The 20,196-nt window shown below is 41.7% G+C and overlaps 1 protein-coding gene across 1 annotated transcript in view; it reads right to left on the bottom strand.

Moving 5' to 3' along the window:
* npas2 (neuronal PAS domain protein 2) overlaps positions 1-19,984 on the bottom strand; it is a 97,197-nt gene extending 77,213 nt beyond the window's left edge. The window contains exons 1-6 of the mRNA XM_072269775.1: positions 19,956-19,984; positions 19,462-19,518; positions 9,543-9,608; positions 9,268-9,416; positions 4,456-4,547; positions 952-1,041 (exon numbers count right to left, since the gene is read on the bottom strand). Of these exons, the coding sequence (XP_072125876.1) occupies positions 952-1,041; positions 4,456-4,547; positions 9,268-9,416; positions 9,543-9,608; positions 19,462-19,518; positions 19,956-19,984 (483 nt within the window). The remainder of the gene's footprint in view (positions 1-951; positions 1,042-4,455; positions 4,548-9,267; positions 9,417-9,542; positions 9,609-19,461; positions 19,519-19,955) is intronic.
* Positions 19,985-20,196: the final 212 nt, after the last annotated feature.

Below are 20,196 nucleotides of genomic sequence, written 5' to 3'. Positions count from 1 at the left end.
TTCATTTCAATGAGATCCCTCCCTCACTTCCAGCGAGTAAAGGCTCAGAGCCATCAAGTGCTCCTCATATGATAAACCTTTCAATCCCAGAAGCATTTTTGTGAAGCTCTTTGATAAGACGACAAGAGGCATAGATAGAGTGGACAGCAGAGATATTTCTCCGAGGCAGGAATACAAGGGGTAAGAATTTTAAGGTGATTGAAGGAAAGTGTAAGGTAATTTGAGGAAAGGATGCCTGAGACAGATGTTTTGCATAGTGCTGGGTGTGTGTAATGCACTGTTGGGGGTGGAGGTAGAGACAGATACATCAGGGAAATTTAGATAGAGATACAAATAAAAGAAAAATGGAGGGCTATATGAGGGGGAAGGGTGGGGTTGATCTTGGAGCAGGTTAAAAGGTTGGCACAACATCGTGAGTGAAAGAGACTGCACTGTGCTGTAATGTTCTATGTTCTACAAATTGCAAGATATTTTAAATAGAGTTTCTGCTCCCATTTTATAAGTGAGTGAAAGCTGAAATTTCCAAGTGATTTATTGACTTTGTTCAAGCCAAAATGATGTGTGGAGAGACAGCCAGAAATACACTGTCTTCCTTCAAAACTAATATCCACTGAGGCACGATTAGCAAAGTAGAATTCAAGGTAAAGACGTTCAAAGGCACAATTGAGTAATTACAGTTCAGAGTTGAGATTCATACATGTAGACTGCTTTGATTTTTGTGTTGAAAATTCTTACTGGATATAACCTCCTTCTTGCCTGCAGCCATTTAGTGGTACTTACCTATGTGCACAGAATAACACAATTTAACACACATTTAGACTTCAAATCCACAGGCAGAAATGAATCTGCTTTTCAATTTGTCTTGCATGATTCTGTAGTCCCTTACTTGTCCAATTCGTGTAAGATCGCTAGACCAAAGTGTCATCAAAAAAAATATTGCATCACTCTTACCGGTAAATGTCCAAGCAGGGAAGAAACACTGTCAGAGGTATAAATAATGTTTCCGTCGACACTAAGTGCTATGAGAAATCCATCTAAAGCCTGAAAGGACATAGAAAGAAATAACCATTGCTGCTCCACTTAAGTGCAATACACATTTCTAGTTTAGGTTTTGAACGAAGAGCCCTTGGAAAATAACTCATACGTGACAGTACCAAGCTGCAGACATCACTTAAGTGTGGATAGATGACAGTCACAACGAGACAAAAACAGGCCAGTTCTACTTTTTTTATTCTTGAGGTGATGCAATGATATTTCTTTTCCAATGCATCACCACATTGCCTACCCACCGTCAAGGACATACATGCAGAACAGTGTTGGATAAGGGCCAGTAACATCTTGCAGGATCCCATCCACCCTGCTCATGGACTGTTTGTCCCACTTCATTAGAGAGGAGGCTACGTAGCATCCATGTAAGGACCACCAGACTCAAAAACAGTTACTTTCCCCAAGCAGCAAGGCTGATCAACACCTTCACCCACTAACCCACCCTTCCACGCACCCAACCACCACTACTTTGTGTCAGAGTCACCTTATGTACAGACACTCTTGTGCCTAGTGCTACTTTATGGACCTGTAATCAATCTATAAATGGGCACCTGTTAGTCTCGTGAGACCATGGATTTGTGCCTTGGAAGGTTTGCGCCTCGGCAAGGTTGTATGGAAGACTGGCAGTTGCCTATGCTGCAAGTCTCCCCTCTCCATGCCACCAATGTTGTCCAAGGGAAGGGCACTAGGGCCGATACAGCTTGGCACCGGTGTCGTCACAGAGCAATGTGTGGTTAAGTGCCTTGCTCAAGGACACAACACGCTGCCTCAGCTGAACTAGCGACCTTCAGATCACTAGACTGACGCCTTAACCAGTTGGCCACATGCTAACACTAATCAATCTATGTATATAAGTTATCTTATGTATGTATGCATTTATTTGTCTAATTTGTTGACATTCAGCATGGAATAAGCCCTTCTGGCCGTTCGAGCTGTGTCGGCTAGCAATCTCCCAACTTAATCCTAACCTAATCACGGGGCAATTTACAATGACCAATTAACCTGGCAACTAGTATGTCTATGGTCTGTGGGAGAAAACTGCAGTACCCGTAGGAAACCCATGCAGTTGCAGGGAGAACATACAAACTCCTTACAGGCAGTGACGGGAATTGAATGGAAGTCCCCTTTACTGTAAAGTCTTGTGCTAACCACTATGCTATGGTGCCACATTATATTTAATGTGTCTTTTTTATTATTACTGTGTTCCTTATCTTATTGTGCTTTTTTCGTGCTGCATCGGATCCAGAATAACAATTATTTTGTTCTCCTTTACACTTGCGTGCTGGAAATGACATTAAACAATCTTGAACTGTCTTCAAACTGTGTGACCAGCACATTGCCAGTTTTAAATCTTCTCACATCCCAACTTCAGGTTTATTGTCATAGGCTTAAACTCACAGGGTACAGACGCCATGACAATTAGCTTTATACAGCAGCAGCACAGAACATTATGAGTGTACATTAACATAAATTAACATCAATTATGAATAATTTACATGTGCTCAGAAATAAACAACAAAATAAACCTAACAACACTAATGCAGAGAAAGAGAAAAAAGAAATACAGTCCAAGATACAGTTTAGAAAAACCCATTCCTTTTTTGAAGTTTGGTGAATTTAAGCATAGGTTTAGTAGAGCCAATGTTCTTGAAGGTCAAAGACAATGATGAGGTACTGCTTAAGTTTAGTTCAACAGATGCTGCTAGTATTGCAAACTGCAAAGTTTTATAATGTTAAAGCTTCAGTGGATATATGGTCTGTCTGCCATTATAGGTTAGGGTATAGGATATTATAACTGGGATGATAGGATTCAGTTTATAAAACACTGGCCAGGCTACACTTGGGCACTGGTCATCAAATTGCAGGAAGGGTATGATTGCACTAGAGAGTGCAGAGGAGATTCACCAGGATGTTGCCTGGATTGGAGGAATTTGTTTATGGGGGAGTGGAGAGGACTTCACTCCCTGGAATATAAGAGAATGAGGGAAAAGTTGACGGAGCTATATAAAATTACGAGGAGTATAGATAGGGTAAATGCAAGCTGGCTTTTTCCACTGAGGTTGTGTTTGGCAGCTTTGGGTCTGTACTCATTGGAATTTAGAAGAATGCAGGGGTGGGGTGTGGGCAGGAACTCACTGAAACCTACTGAATGTTGAAGGGACTAGATAGGGTAATGTGGAGAGGATGTTTCCTATGGTGAGGGTATCCAGAACTAAAGGGCACAGTCTCAAAATTGAGGGGTGACCTTTTAGAACAGAGATAAGGAGGAATTTTTTTAGCCAGGGAGTAGTGAATCTGTGTAATGCTCTGCCACAGACTGCGGTGGAGGCCAAGTCCATGCATATATTTAAGGCGGAAGATGACCATTTCCTGATCGGTCAGGGCATCAAAGGATATGGTGAGAGGGCAGGTGTATGGGGTTGAGTGGGATCCGGATCGGATATAATGGATTGGTGGAGCAGACCTGATGGGCGGAATGGCCTTATTCTGCTCCTATGTCTTATAGTCATATGGTGAGACTAGAACTAGGGGTCATGGGTTAAGTGTGAAAGGTGAAATATTTAAGGGCAACATGAGGGGAACGTCTTCATTCAGAGGGTGGTGTGAGTGTGGAACGAGCTTCCAGCAGAAGTGCTGAATGTAGATTCGATTGCAATATCTAAGAGAAGTTTGGATAGGTACATGGATGGGAGGGGTATGGAGGGCTATGGTCCCAGTACAGATCGATGGACTAGGCAGATTAATAGTTTGGCATGGACTAGATGGGCTGAATGGCTTGTTGCTACGCTCTATGACTAGGTGGGGCTTGCTTTTCATGGACAGAAGGAGGTTGATGGGAGACCTACTGGAAGACTATAATATTATAAGAGGCAGACAAACCAAATATTTTTATTCCCAAGGTAGGACTATCAAAAGCAAGAGGCACATATTTAAGACAAGCATTATAGGGGATCTAAGGGATAAGTTCACAGAGTATGGTTGCTATCTGGAATATACTGCCAAAGGTGAAATCAGAGACAACCATTGTTTGTAAGAGGCATTTAGAGAGACTCTTAAATAGGCAAGGTACAGAAGGACATAGTTATAATGCAGGTAAGTAGCATACGCACAGACGAACAAAAATTGGCACAGAAATGTTGGGCTGAATGGCCTGTTACTGTTCTGTATGACTTGGCTTCTTAAATGGATACAGACCCTGTGGTGAAAGTGCTCCCTCAGTACTGTATGAGCTATTTGCTTACTGGCTCATAAATGCATGATCATCTTATAGGTCCATTGAAGTAAAGAAAGACTGTTTAGATGATCATAGATTTTTGAGTTTTGAGGCATTTCTCAGACCCAGTCATCAGTACATTTTCCAAATGTAAGAGGTATTTGAGCTTGGTGATGAAGAATACTGAAACACACCTCCAACATCAACTGTGTGAACTCTTCGTTGCTAAGGAAAGAAGGCTTCCAGTCCTGTCTGATCTCACAAGCATCTGTCTGAGCGGAAAGTTCTGAAAGGGAAAATAGGTTTGAATAACATTCTGTGAACTGGGAAATGCAGCTCCAAGAAGAGTCCCGAGTTATATTTTATAATTTTATAAGTAGCTTGGTGTTAATACAAAATTAGTTTGACCTTAAGAATATGTGGTTAGACTTCTTTACACTGATCTAATGTATAATCTGTATTGGTGGTTTACACCTCCTCCTGGTGTCCCTCCTCTTTCCCTATCTCCCATGGTCCTTCTGTCCTATCAGATTCCTTCTTCTCCAGCCCTTTACCTTCTCCACCTATCACCGCCCAGCTTCTTACTTCATCACCCTTCCAGCTTGTCCTCCTCCTCCTCCCCCCACCACCTTCTTATTCTGGGTTCCTCCCCCTTCCTTTCCAGTCCAGATAAAGGGTCTCGACCCAAAACATCAGCTGTTTATTCATTTCCATAGATGCTTCCTGAGCTGCTGACTTCCTCCAGCATTTTGTGCGTGTTACACCGGTGGTTTACAAATGAGTAAATTTAGTTTTTAAGTATTGTACAGATGGCTGATTGAAAAATCTTGGGAATAAAGGGATGGACACATGGAATGAGAACTACTTTATCGGTGACAGATAAAAGTAAATGCAGATTTATGATACAAAACAGATTGCCTTTAATTTTAAGATTAGCTTGATTTGTCATATGTAAATTGAAACATACATACAGTGAAATGTGTCATTCATGTCAACAACCAACAGTCCAAAGATTGTGCAGGGGGCGGCCTGTAAGTATCGCTGTGCTTCCGGCACCAACATAGCATGCTCACAACTTAAGAACCCTAACTGGCATGTCTTTGGAATGTGGAAGGAAACTGGAGCACCCAGAAAAAAATCGTAGATGGAAACAGAAAACCTACAGCACAATACAGGCCCTTCAGCTCACAAAGCTGTGCTGAACGTGTCCTTACTTTAGAAATTACCTAGGGTTACCCATAGCCCTCTAATTTTCTAAGCTCCATGTCCTGAGAGTGGCGAATGTGTAACCTTTTGCCCATGAGGTTGTGCCAACCTTTTAGCCTTCTCTAACATCAATCTAACCCTTCCCTCTTGCATTGCCCTCCACTTTTTTATCATCCTTATGCCCCTAGTTTGTACCAGCACACTCACCACTCTGTGTAAAATACTTACCTCTGATAGTGGCGTGGGGTTTGGGAACCAGAGCACCAGAACAGGTAGTGGAGTGGTTGTGGAGAAACATGTTGTTAAACCTACACACAGGGTCAGGAAGCAAGGTGGGACTAATGTTCTGAGCTGTGTATGTTTCAATGCAAGGACTATTGTAGGGAAGGCGGTTGAGTTTAGGCCATGGATTAGCATGTGGAATTATGACATTGTAGCCATTAGTGAGACTTGTTTGCAGGCGGGGGGTAGGACTGGCAACTCAATATACTGGGGTTCTTTTAGAGATGATAGAGGTGTTAGATGTGGGAGGGGTAGCATTACTAGTCAGGGAAAATGTCACAGCAGTGTTTAATCAGAACAGACTGCCAAGATCATCTAGTGAGGCCTTATGGGTAGAATTGAGGAATAAGAAAGGGACAACCATGTTAATGAGACTATATTATTGACAAGTGAACAATCCGTGGGATTTAGAGGAGCAAATTTGTAGAGAGGTCGCAGACTGTTGTAGAAAAACATAACATTGTGATAGTAGATGATTTTAGCTTTCCACAAATTGGCTGGGACTTCCACACTATAAAAGAGCTGGATAGGATAGTGTTTGTCAAATGTGTTCAGGAAAATTTCCTTAATCAGTACATAGAAGTCACAACTAGAGAGAACGTGATACTATGAGTCCAATTCAGGGATGAGACCGGGTAGGTGTCAGAAGTTTGTGGAGGGGAATGCTTTGAATCTAATGATCATAAGGCTATTAATTCAAGAAAGGGATAGGTCTGGTCCTCAGGTTGAGATTCAAAGTTGGAGAAAAACCAATTTTGATGGTATCAAAAAGGATCTGGCAAGTGTGCATTGGGATGGGCTGTTTTCTGGCAAAGATGTGCTTGGTAAGTGGAAGGCATTCAAAACTGAAATTTTGAGAGTGGAGTTTATGGGTTCCAGTCAAAATAAAAGGCAAGGATAACAGCTTTTTTTGAGAGATATCGAGGCTCTGGTTAAGAAAAAGGAGATAAATAGCAGGTATAGGCAGGAAGGAACAAATGAGATACTTGAGGAGTAGAAGAAATGCAAGAGAACACTTAAGGAGGAAACCAGAAAGGCTAAAAGAAGACATGAGGTTGCTCTAGCAGACAAGGTGAAGGAGAATCCTGGGGCTTCTACATGTATGTTAAGAAGACAAGGATAGCAGGGTACAAAATTGGTTCTCTGGAAGACCAGAGTGATCACCTATGCTTGGAGCTGAAAGAGATGGATTTTTGGGAGATGGACACAGAGTCTATAGATGTGAAGAAATGCAGCAGTGAGGTCATGGACCCAATACAGATTACAGAAGAGGAAGTGTTTGCTATCTTGAGGCAAATTAGGGTGGATAGATCCCTAGGGCCTGACAAGGTGTTCCCTCGAAACTTGTGGGATACCAGTACAGAAATTGCAGGGGTCCCAGCAGAGATATTTAAAACCTCCTTAGCCACAGGTGAAGTGCTGGAGGATTGGAAAATAGCTAATGTTGTTCCATTGTTTAAGAAAGTTTCTAAGAATAAGCCAGGAAATTATAAGCCTGTGACCCTGACGTCAGTAGTTTAGGAAAGTTATTGGAAAGGACCGGATATATAAGTATTTGGATATTCAGGGAACTGATTAGCAATAGTCAACATGGCTTTGTGTGTGGTAGGTCATATCTAATCAATCTTATATTGTTTTTCAAGGAAGTTACCAGGAAAGTTGATGAAGACAAGGCAGTGGATGTGTCTACATGGACTTTAGCAAAGCCTTTGACAAAGTCCTGCATGGGAGGTTGGTCAAAAAGGTTCAGTCACTCGGCATTCAAGATGAGGTAGTTAATTGGATGGTTCAAAGGTTCAATGTTGAATTTAATATCAGCGAATGTATACAGTATACAAGCTGAAATTCTTACTCTTCACAGACATCCATGCAACAGAAGAAAACCCCAAAGAATGACAGAAAAACATGAGAACCCAAAAGTCCCCCTCCCCCTTCCACGCACAAACAGTAGCAAAGCATCAACCCTCCCCCTCAACTCCTTCCCCCTACTTATTCCAGAATAAAGCATTTTCCTCCTGATCACTCACCATGCAAGCAATAGCAAAGTTCCCCCCAAAGAGACCCTGATCTAGTGTCCATCGAAAACCACTGTTCATCCAACAACTCTAACAAGGGAGGGAGAGAGAGAGAGATAGAGCCGGTGGATGTCGAACTGTCAGGATGAATAGTGGATTAGACACCGGCTTCGCGGAAGAAGCCAGACAGTGGTTGTAAACGGTTGCCTCTCTGGCTAGAGGTCTATGACTAGTGGTGTGCTGAAGGGATCAGTGCCTGGTCTGATGTTGTTTGTCACCCTATATCAATGAGCTGGATGATAATGTGGCAAACGGGATCAGCAAATTTACAGATGACACCAGGTTTGGGGGTGCAGTGGACAGCGAGGAAGAGTATCAAAGCTTACTGTGGGTTCTGGACCAGCTGGAAAAATGGGCTGAAAAATGTCAGATGGAACATAATGCAGACAAGTGTCAGCTGTTGCACTTTGGGAGAACCAGTCAGGGTAGATCTTACAAAGCAAGTGGTAGAGCACTAAGGAGTGCGATAGAACAAAGGGATCTGGCAATACAGATCCATAATTACTTGAAAGTAGTGTCACAGGTAGATGGAGTCATAAAGAAAGCTTTTGGCACCTTGGCCTTCGTAAATCAATGTATTGAGTACAGGAGTTGGGATGTTATGTTGAAGTTGTACAAGACATTGGTGAGGCCTAATTTGAAGCATTGTATATACTTTTCATTACCTACCTACTGGAAAGATGGCAATAAGATTGATAGAGTCCAGAGAAAATTTTCAAGAATGTTGCTAGGCTTGAGGATCTGAGTTACAGGGGATGGTTGAATAGAGTGGGACTTCATTCCCTAGAACTCGAAGATTGAGAGGACTTTTGATGTAGGTATACAAAATTATGACACATGTTGTTTGGGCAAACTCAAGCAGACTTTTTCCACTGAGGTTGGGTGAGACTACAACTAGAGCTCGTGGGTCAAGGGTGAAAGGTGAAATGTTTAAGGGAACATGAAGGGGAACTTATTCCCTCAGAGGATGGTGAGAGTGTGGAACAAGCTGCCAGCACAAATGGTGGATGCAGGGTCGATTCCAGAATTTAAAAGAAATTTGGATAGGTACATGGTTAAGAGAGGTACGGAGGGTTATGTTGCCGGTGCAGTTCAATGGGACTAGGCACATTAGTAGTTTGGCACAGACTAGATGGGCTGAAGAGCCTGTTTCTGTGCTGTAGAGTTCAATGTCTCTGTGACACAATCATACTCACTTAACTTTCCTCCATTCACCGTAAAATTATAACCTCAGGTATCAACCATTTCCACCATGGCAAAAAAAGTCTCCAGCTGTCCAATTGATTATCTTATCATCTCGTTCAAACTAGCAAGCTCATAATAAGTCAAAATTTCACAAGGAAGTCCTGAGGCTTAAATGCTGTAAGTTAATGGGTAGAAATCAGATGACTGTGAATACATTAAAGCGGAGTTTGTTTAGAAGTCTTTGCCAGAGTATAAAACCTTTTTGTTTCTGCAGGAAGTCAATCGTCCTCTGCAGCACAGTAGACTTGTCCATCTTGTGTGTGGAGCCCTGGAGCATTGTGCTGAGTTCTTTGATGAGAACATTGAACTGGTCTCTTCGCTTCTTCTCAGATTTGTTACGTGAAGCCCTACAATAGGAGAAGATTCCTTAAGCCCTCATGAGGTTATAAACTCAAACAAGACACAAGAAAATGTGATTGGAGTTCCTTTTTATTCCTTGATGAGATACGCGCATCACATCAAGGCCAACTTACATTGCCCAAATCTGACTGTTCTGGGGGCCGCCAGCGCTCAGTGTGATTAAGCTAGAGACGCTGCTGCTAACATGGAATGACACAAATTAAAAAGTATACAGTAATACACAATGAGACCTGGGTGGTGGCCAGGGAGTTCAGTAGTCTAATGGTCTGGAGGAAGAAACCGTTTTCCATCCTAACAGTCCTTGTGCTAATGCTACAGTACCTCTTGCCTGATAGTAGGGGGTCAAAGATATTGTTGGATGGATGAGAGGGATCATTGTAAATGCTATGGCCCTGCATATGAAGTGCTCCTGGTAAATATCTTGGATTGTTGGAGGAGATACCCCAATGATCCTCTTAAAAGTCCATACAATCCTTTGTAGGGACCTGGGTTCAGGTGCCTTGCAATTCCTGTACCAGACGGTGATGCAGCTGGTCAGGACGATCTTGATGGTACTCCTGTGAAAATTGGTTAGGGTGGGGGTGGGGGAGCATCACTGGCCTCAAACTTTTCAGGAAGTGGAGAAATTGCTGTGCTTTCTCAACTAGAGAGGTGGAGTTGAGAGACCAGGTGAGATCAAACATTATGTGCACTCCTGGAAACTTGGTGATCTTAACTCTCCACAAAGGATCATTTATGTGCAATGAGGAGTGGTCAGCCTGCACTTTCTATAGTTCACAATACTCTCATTGGTCTTGTCCATGGTAAGGTTCAAGTTGTTGTGGTCACACTGTTCTACCAGCTGTTAAACCTCCTCTCTGTAAGCCACCTTGACATTGTCGCCGATGTGACAACCACTATTGTGTCACCAGCGAACCTGACTATTTGCTCTGAGATGGATCTAGCAGTGCAGACATGCATTTGCTGTGTGGACAGCAGTGGGCTGAGCACACAGTTCTGGGGGCCACCGGCGCACATGGTCGATAACCTAGAGATGCTGCTGCCGTCGTGGAGAGACAGTGATCTTTCTGAGTTGAGACTCAATGGGGACAGCTCACCCACCAGCTTCAGAGGGATGATCGTATTAAATACTGAGCTTATATCAATAAACAGCATCTTGGCGTTTCAGGCATCATTTTCCGGGTGAGACAGGATGGAGTATAGTACAAATGTTATGGCATCATCCGAGGACTGATTTGAGAGACGAGTGAACTGGAAAGGGTCCATTTTAGTAGTATTTTTATATGTATGCACATTTTATTCCACATTCATTAACCTCTTTTGGAATCAAAAAAGTCACAATGGGCTTGGAATAGCTAACTTGTAAGACCTTAAGACACAGGAGCAGAACTAGGCCATTCAGCACATCTAGTCTGCTCTGCCATTCCATCATGGCTCATTTGCTATCCCTCTCAACACTGTTACCTACCTCCTCCTCACAACATAGAACGTAGAATAATACGCAGCAGGAACTGGCACTTCAGCCCCGTGTTATGCCGAACCAATTAAATGGCTAACTAAACTAATCTCTTCTGTCTACACAATGTCCATAATTTTCCATTTTCCTCACACTCAAGTGCCTATCTAAACATCTCTTAAAAGTCTCCAATGTATCTGCCTCTATCACCACCCCAGGCAGTGCATTCCAGGCACCCACCACTCGCTGTGTAAAAACCTCTCTCACATCTCCTTTGAAATTGCCTGCTTTTACCTTAAATGCATGCCCTCTGATATTAGACATTTCAACCCTGGGGAAAAAGATATTGCCTGTCTATTCTGTCTATGCCTCTCATAATCTTATAAACCTCCATCAAATCTCCCGTCAGCCTCTGCCACTACAGAGAAAACAACCCTAGTTTGTCCAACCTGTTGCTATTGTACATGCCCTCTAATCCAGGCAGTTTCCTTGTAAACCTCTTGTTGCACCCTCTACGAAGCCTCAACATCCTTCCTATAATGGAGTAACCAGAACTATATGCAATAATCCAGATAACCTTTCACACCCTAACTAATCAAGAACCTATCAGCATCTGGTTTAATATACCCAATGAATTGTCTCCACAGCTGTCTGTGGCAACAAATTGCAGAGATTCACCATCCTCTGGCTAAAGAAATGACCCCTCATCTCTGTTCTAAAGGGATGTCCTTTTATTCTGAGGTTCTGTCCTCTGGTTCTCAACTTCCCCATCCTCTCCAAATCCACTCCATTATGCACTAACTCATGTCAAAGGAATAGGAATAACCAAGTTGTCTTTTTTTTGATAATCCATCAGCTTCACACTCAGCATCAATGTTGCCAGCTTTTATTTTAATTGCAAATCATTTAATTAACTAAATTTAAATTCTCAACTGCTCTGAGTAGATTACAAAAGTGCCTGTGAATCCTTCTTAATTACCTGTCCATTAACGTTACCAGTGTACCATTGTGTCTGGACAGAAATGCATCAAGTCAAAAATTTCAAGGAGGAAAAGAATTACATCGAATCCAGAGAGGGCTGAATCATGTTGGATTCTAGCTGATTTCAACATTTAAGAGTGTGTCAGAATCAGATTTATCATCACTGATATATGTCGTGAAATTTGTTGTTTTGTTTGTTCTCACAATTACAATAAGTTACATTAAATATCTATATCTATCTACGTATATGTGTGTGTGTATGTATATATAGATATATACATATACACACACCTAAGACTTTTGCAGAGTACTGTATATTATAAATTAGTAATGCAAAATAGTGAGTTAGTCTTCATAGGTTTATGGATCGTTCAGAAATCTCAACATGGAGGGGAAGAAGCTGTTTGTAAAATGTTGTGTGTTTGCCTTCAGGCTCCTGATGGTAATCATGAGAAGTGGACATGTCCTGGATGGTAAGGATCCTTAACAATGGCTGCTGCCTTTTTGATGCATTGCCTTTTAAAGATGCCCTTAACCATGGGGAGGGTAGTACCCATGATGGAGCTGAACGTGTTTACAACTCTCTGTAGTTTTTTCCGATCCTGTTGTGGTCCCTCCATATAGGCCACTTTACAGTGACATAACCAGTCAGAATGCTCTCTACAGATAATCTGTAGAAATTTGCTGCAGTCCTTGCTGCCATACTAAATCTTCTCAAACTCCTAATGAAATATAGCCGCTGGCAAGTTTTCATCAATACGTTGGACCCAGGATAGATCATCCGAAATGTTGGCATCCAGGAATTTGAAATTGCTCATTATAGCTCAGCAAAAATGTCAAAGATCAAAGAATCACTGACATAGATGCAGGCCCTTTGGCCCATCGAGTCTGTACTGACCGATTTACACTAATCCTGCATTCATTCTGTTTCTTTATTCACCCCACACACTGATCAACTCAGATTCCACCGCTCCCCTATACACTAGAGACAATTATAATGGCCAATTAACCTGTGAGCTGTGGTAGGAAACTAGAGCACTCAGAGGGAACTCATAGTGAAATGAAGAATAAGCAAACTACATGCACTACACCCAAAGTCAGAAGTGAACCTGGGTTGCTGGCAGTGTGCATCAGGTTCTCTACAAGCTGCACCAATTTGCCACCCTCTTCTTCCTAAATCTTGTTCTCCATAAAATATGAGAGTTTAAATTAAAATATTTCTTTAGAAGCTAATTCTGTTAATAAGTGTTCTATTATTTCTCTTCTTGGATCCTCACTTCCTTTATTTGTAAGTAAACTAACTGATAATTCAATAGTTAAACATACACTGAGGATCAGGATACAGTTTAGAAAACATTTTGGTTTATTTAGATTTTCCCTTCCTAGTCCCATTTATTCTATTTTTTTAACCCTCCATGACTGATTTAGTTTTTAAAGAATGGGGCAGGTTGGGTATTAAATGTTTTTGGGATCTGTTTGCTGGAGGAAATCTTTTTTTCATTTGAGCAAGAGTCAGCTAAATATAGCTTACCCAAAACTCACTTCTTTAGATATCTACAAATTAGAGACATTCTAAGATCTCAATTATGCACATTTCCTATAAGCTCAGATAAGAACTTACTAGATGTAATTTTTAATTTGACACCTTTTTATAATGGTTCAGTATCTAATATTTATGGTATTTTACTGGAGACAAGGAATGTTCCATTAGACAAAATTAAGAATCTCTGGGAACGAGACTTACAGACGTCAATACCTGAGGAAACTTGGAATGAAATTTTTAAACTGGTTAATACGTCATCGCTATGTGCTCGCCATTCCTTCATACAATTTAAGGTGGTACATAGAGTCCATATGACTAAAGATAAGCTATCTCGTTTTTATTCAGATATATCTCCCTACTGTGACAGATGCAATAATGGAGAAGCTTCATTAATTCATATGTTTTGGACTTGTCCATATCTTGAAACATATTGGAGGGAAGTTTTTCAAACTTTTTAAAAGCCAATTTTAAGCCTAATCCTCTGATGGCCCTACTTGGTATTGTTGCAGGACAAGATATCAAGTTGAAGTAATCAGATTTACATATTTTGGCCTTTAGCTCTCTTATAGCTGGGAGGGTGCTTTTGTTTAAATGGAAGGATATTTCTCCTCCTACTCATGCTCAATGGTTATGCGATGTTATGTCATGCTTAGATTTAGAGAAGATTTGTTGTTCAATTTCTGAATCTCAAGACCTTCAAACATTGTGGGGACCCTTTCTGACTTATTTTCAAAACTTTCAAAACCCTCAATTCATTGTTTAAATATAGATGTTGGCTATTATTAATTTTTATTATACGAGAAGGTATTTTACCTTTTTTTCCTCCTTAATAAACAGCTTCGATCTTGGTAGGGGTTAGATTCTTTTTTTTTTGTAATAAGTTAGTACATTTCAGTATAACTTTGACTAACCTACATGAATATGGGGTAATGAGATTGTTATTATGATTAGATATAATGTTGTTTTTTTTTCAACCTTTATATATACTTTCTTTTACTCTGTATTCTTCTATGTAGAAACTAATAAAAATATTGAAAAGAAAATGTTCCGTTTACTCTTTATCTGTGAGGAAAGGCACCAAGTGCCATTTATCCCCCCAAAAAATACAATACAATTTATCCCCCCAAAATACACAAAGATGAAGATATAAACTGTATTATTCTCAACAGGTATACAACTATTTAAGTACGACACATGAATGACCTTCTCCACTCAGGACATGCCCTTTTCTCTTTGGACCATCAGGGAGAGGTACAGGAGCTTGAAGACCCATACTCAATGATTCAGAAATAACTGGTCTCTAGTGTGGTTGGTACGTTAGTCCCCATTGCTTTATATTAAGATTGAGATTCAATTCCCGCCATTATCTTTAAGGAGTTAGTAGTTTCTCCCTGTGACTCTGTGGGTGTCCTCCAAAGACATCCTGTTAGGGTTCCGTGAGTTGTGGGCATGCTACGATGGCTCCAGAAGTGTGGCGACACTTGTGGGCTGCTGAGCACAATCCCTGCTGATTTGATTTGACGCAAGTAACAATTTCACTGTACTTTTCGGTGTACATGTGACAAGTAAAGCTAATCTTTAGAATCTTTTATCTTCCCCTCCGCCAGCAGAATTCTGAATAATCTATGAACCTATCCACAGTACCTCACTATTCCTCTTTTGTAATTTTTTTTGTAACCTATAGTAAATTTTACATCTTGTACTGTATACTGTTGACCCTCATTGATTTTTATGGATGCACCATAGAAAGCATCCAATCCGGATGCATCACAGCTTGATAAAGCAATTGCTCTGCCCAAAACGGCAAAGAAATGCAGAGAAGTATGGACACAGCTCAGCACATCAAAGAAACCAGCCTCCTCACTATGGACTCTGCCTGCACTTCTCACTGCTTCAGTAAAGCAGCTAGCATAATTTCATTTTTATCTATTTAGAGATACAGCATGGAACAGTTCCTTCCAGCCCTTCGAGCAGTGCCACCCAGAAACCCACCCTAACCCATCACAGGACAAATTGCAATGACTAATTAACCTACCAGCCAGTACGTTTTTGGACTGTGGGAGGAAACTGAAGCACTCGAAAGAAACCCACGCACACAAACTTGCTTACAGAGGATACCAGAATTAAACTACAAATGCTGACGCCCTGGGTATTGCACTAATACAGTCCCACCTACCCCGGGCATTCTTTCCTCTTTCCTTTCCCATTTGGTAGAAGATCATCATCGTAGCTTGTCACAGCAGACAGCCAACCACTCTAGCGTTGTTTGGTTGACGTTGAGCAGGTCGGCGTCAGCGAAATCAGGTGAGAGTGGGCAGTTGCGCAGAACGTGTTCAATGTTCTGCACCCTTACGCCACACTCACGGGATTCGCTGGTCTTTAAACCCCACTTCACCATGTTGTCTCCCGTCCTACAAACACCCACTCTCGCTCTGTTGAGAGTGCACCACTTCTGTCTGTCAAGCAGTGCCCCGTCTGGTAACATTTCTGTGGGGTCTGGCACTGTATTGTTTGGTGGGGTTCTGGCTTCTGTGTGTTGCCAGAGGTCAATCCCGTATGTTTGGGGGGATGTTCCGTGCGGTAGTTCCTGCACTGTAGCAAAGCCTTTCCTCGATTTTAGGCGGTTGGAAACTGGCACATGATGATGTAGTGGGTGTCGTGAATCTGAGCTCTGTTTACCTTTTTCAATTTTTGTTGTAGTGTGTCTTCGGATCTCTGGGGGAGCAATGCCTGCAAATCTGTAAATGATGTCAGTGGATCTGGGGCTCAGTGTGCCCGTGATTATTCGGCAGGGTTCGTTAAGCAACGGGTCTATTTTCTTTGCACGGGCTGATCTGCCCCACACAGGTGCACAGTATTCTGCAGGTGCATAGCAGAGTGCTAGGGCAGTTGATCTAAGTGTGTGAGCATTAGCTCCCCATTTCGTGCCTGCTAATTTTTTCAAGAGAGAATTGCGAGAGCTAAGTTTCCTTCAGAGGTTTTGGTAGAAGATAAGAAAGCATGTATCACCAGGCTTAAGGGCAGCTTCTATTCCTCTGTTATCGGAATCTCAAATGACCTCCTGTACAATAGGGTGGACTCGACCTCACAATCTACCTGGTTATGATTCTGCAACTTTACCTTTTACTTGCACTGCGCTTTCTCTGGAGCTTTTACACTTTATTCTGCATTGTTATTGTTTTAAGACTGTTTTAAAAACCATTGGACTTAGTATATTAAGTATTTTTCATGCCTTTCCACTGTTCTGCTGCTGTAGGACAAATTTTGTGTCTTACAAGTCAGTGATTATAAACCTGATTCTGATTCAGAATACAATGATAGACTCTTAACCCCCTTGCCTTGCAGCTTATTGCTAACCTGCAGTGCACTTTCACTGAATCTGTAACGATTCTGCATTCTATTGTTTTCCTTTGTACTTCATCCATGATGTGCTGAGTTGATCTGTGTAGATGACAGGCAAGGTTTTTCACTGTAACTCAGTATATAACCAATTTACCAAATAATAAGGCAGGCAGTTAGACATCGGGGTAAATTACGGACTGATTTCCCACCAGCTTCATATACAAGTTTAGATTTTCTTGGACAGGTGTCAAAGTTCTTAACTATGCTACTTAAGATTGGATGACATCTCTGGGTCTTGAGCAGGAACCAACACACTCCTGTGTTAGGTGCATTCCTTTCCCTATTTGAAAAGTTCTTTTTAAGATTATAAGACGTAGGAGCAGAATTAGGCAATTCTTGTCTGCCATTCCAACATGGCTGATTTATTATCCCTCTCAACACCTTGCCCTCATATACCTTGATGTCTTGACTAATCAAAAACCTATCAACCTCTGCTTTAAATATATCCAATGATATGGACTCCACAGCCATCTGGGGCAATGAATTCCACAGATTCATGACCTTCTGGCTAAAGAAATTCCTTCTCATCTCTGTTCTAAATGGATGTCTTACGACTCTGAGGCTGTGCCCTCTGGTCCTAGACTCCCTCACTGCGGGAACTCCCCTACCATTTACACTGAAGGCGATTGCCTTGCAATGTGCAATAATACAAACGTTGTACTTCCTCACTTGACACAGTGGCATAGTGATTCTATTCATGATCAGCTACTTAGTGATGATTCACAATTAAAGGCTCAAATCCCACCATAGCAACTGGGGACTTCAAATTTAACTACCTGGAATTAAAATCTGGTATCATTGATGGTGAGGATGAAACTTCTGGATTATCATAAATAACTGCTGATATCCTTTACACATTAGTTATTCTGTACCAACTGCCAGCGGCCTCGGTAATTACCCAACCAATTATCCCAAGTGAGATTTATAAAGCATTGGTGAGACCACACTTGGAATATGGTGAACAGCTGTGGGCCCCTTATCTAAAAAAGGATGTGCTTGCATTGGAGAAGGTTCATGGGAATAGGCTCGGTATGAAATGGTTAATATGCAAGAAGCGTCTGATGGCTCTAGCCTGTACATGTTTGAGAAGTATGAGGGGATCTTACTGAAACATATCAAATATTGAAAGGCCTAGGTAGAGTGGATGTGGAGAGGATGTTTCCTATAATGGGGGAGTCTAGGACCAGAGGGCACAATCTCAGAGTACGAGGACATCCCTTTAGAACAGAGATGAGGAGGAATTTCTTTAGCCAGAGGATGATAAATCTATGGAATTCATTGCTACAGATGGCTGCGGAGATCAAGTCATTGGGTACATTTGATGCAGAGGTTGGTGAGTTCTTGATTAATAAGGGCATCAAATGTTACGGTGAGAAGGCAGGAGAAGGGGGTTGACTAGAATAATAAATAAGCTATGATGGAATGGTGGAACAGACGCAATGGGCTGAATAGCCTAATTCTACTCCAATATCTTGTGGTCTTTATGTTAAAAATATTAGTTAACATACTATCCATGGCAGATGGTGAGTTATTAAACTTAGGACAAGGATGTCTCACCAAGGTTCCAAGAACGAGACTCTCAGACCTGACAAACCTGTTAGAATCCTGCAATTTGATGCAAATTTAGAGATACAGCACAGTTACAGGCCCTAATGGCCCAAGTACACTTAAGTGATCAATTAACCTACTAAACCGTATGTTTTGTGAATATGGGAGGAAATCAGAGCACCCGGAGGAAACACATGCAGTCATGGAGAGAAGGTACAAACTTCTTACAAGCAGTGGTGGACTTGAAGACAGGTCACTGTTGCTGTATTCATGCTATGCTAACTGCTTTGCTACTGTGCCACTGCAATTCCTTTTTGGAAAAAATTAAGGAACTCAGCAAACTCTGGGGATGTAACCTGCAAACCTCTGGAAAATGTGGTGTAGTTACACATCCTTTGACCCAGGTGGTATTCAAGTTTGGGTGGCAGAGTGGAGAAACATCCCTACCAAAGGAAGTAAAGGCACTCCTTCCCTCCACTAGCCTGCAGGGTATAGCCCCCCTAAGCCCCCTAATCAGGGTCGCATGAAGCCACGGGAGAAGGTGGTGGATGGTCATATGAGCAGCTGGTGCACATCATGAGTCCTGGTTATGTGACCCCAGGCAAACAATCTCTGAAGAGTATTTATAATGGCTGGGGTCACCCGTCTTATAAAGACACTGCCCAGAAGAAGACAATGGCAAAACACTTCTGTAAAAAAAAATTGCAAAGAACAATTGCGGTTGTGAGGCCATGATCACCTATGCTACATGACACAGCACATAATGCTGATGGTATTCAAGTTATAGATCACGGTTCACATCATCATTGCTGTAAATGGCTGAGTTTATAGGACTGTGGCGCTCACACCCAGCTACAATGGAAGATGCAACATGCTGGTGCTGCAAGTTTGGGTTCAGAGCTGATGGAGTTGCTCATTGCAACCACACTGAACAGGATGGCCTCCAACCTCTGCACCATGATTTTAGACTTCCCCAATCAACAACAGTAAATAAAGACTTTTCTCTGGCTTCTTCTGTGGCCTTTCCAAACATGATGCAAGTGGACTCATTTTAGATTAATTGGCCCAGTTGCTGGAACTATTGCATTTTCAATCATCTCACCTCTTTGCCCTGTCCTTCTCATCCTCATCCATCAGATCACCTCCACAGTTGCTATTTCTACAAAAAAAAACAGAAATAAGCGTAAACAAAATTTACATCACTGGATCAATGTTCCGAGAAAAGAGACAATCATTGATAATCTGGAATTTGGGTCTGGGATAGCCAATGATAGGAAGAAGGATGATATGTTCTTAATTACTGTTACAGATAGAGTGGGAAAGGGTGTCAATTGTCAATTAGATATTGCTGTTTCTTGATAAGTGATGTTCCTGGATAGTAGAATGAAATATTGGTTTACGATCAACCCTTGTGCAAGGGTTCAAAGTGATTTATGGTTTTATCAAGATACTTCATTCAATTACCTTTATCAGTTTGTGTGTAGCAGGATAATGCATGAGTGTAAATTGCAATCATATTCCTGCAAAAATGGCACAGTGGTGCAGCTAGCAGAGGTGCTGTTGCACAGTTGCAAGAGATTCTGGTTGAATCCTGACCTTGGGTGTTGCTGGTGTGGAGTCCGCATGTTCCCCTAATGAGTGGGTTTCCTTTGGCTGAAGATTTAAATATTAGTTTCGGGGTGGCTTGGTAGCATAGTGGCTAGCACAAGGCTTTACAGTACCAGCAACTCAGGTTCAATTCCTGCCTCTGCCTTTAAGGAGCTTGTATGTTCTCCCTGTGTCTGTGTGGATTTCCTCTGGATGCTCTAGTTTCCTCTCTCAGTCCAAAGATGTACTG

The sequence above is a fragment of the Mobula birostris genome, chromosome 10 (assembly GCF_030028105.1).
Source record: "Mobula birostris isolate sMobBir1 chromosome 10, sMobBir1.hap1, whole genome shotgun sequence".
NCBI classification, from domain to species: domain Eukaryota; kingdom Metazoa; phylum Chordata; class Chondrichthyes; order Myliobatiformes; family Myliobatidae; genus Mobula; species Mobula birostris.
This window is presented reverse-complemented; position numbering and strand designations above follow the sequence as displayed.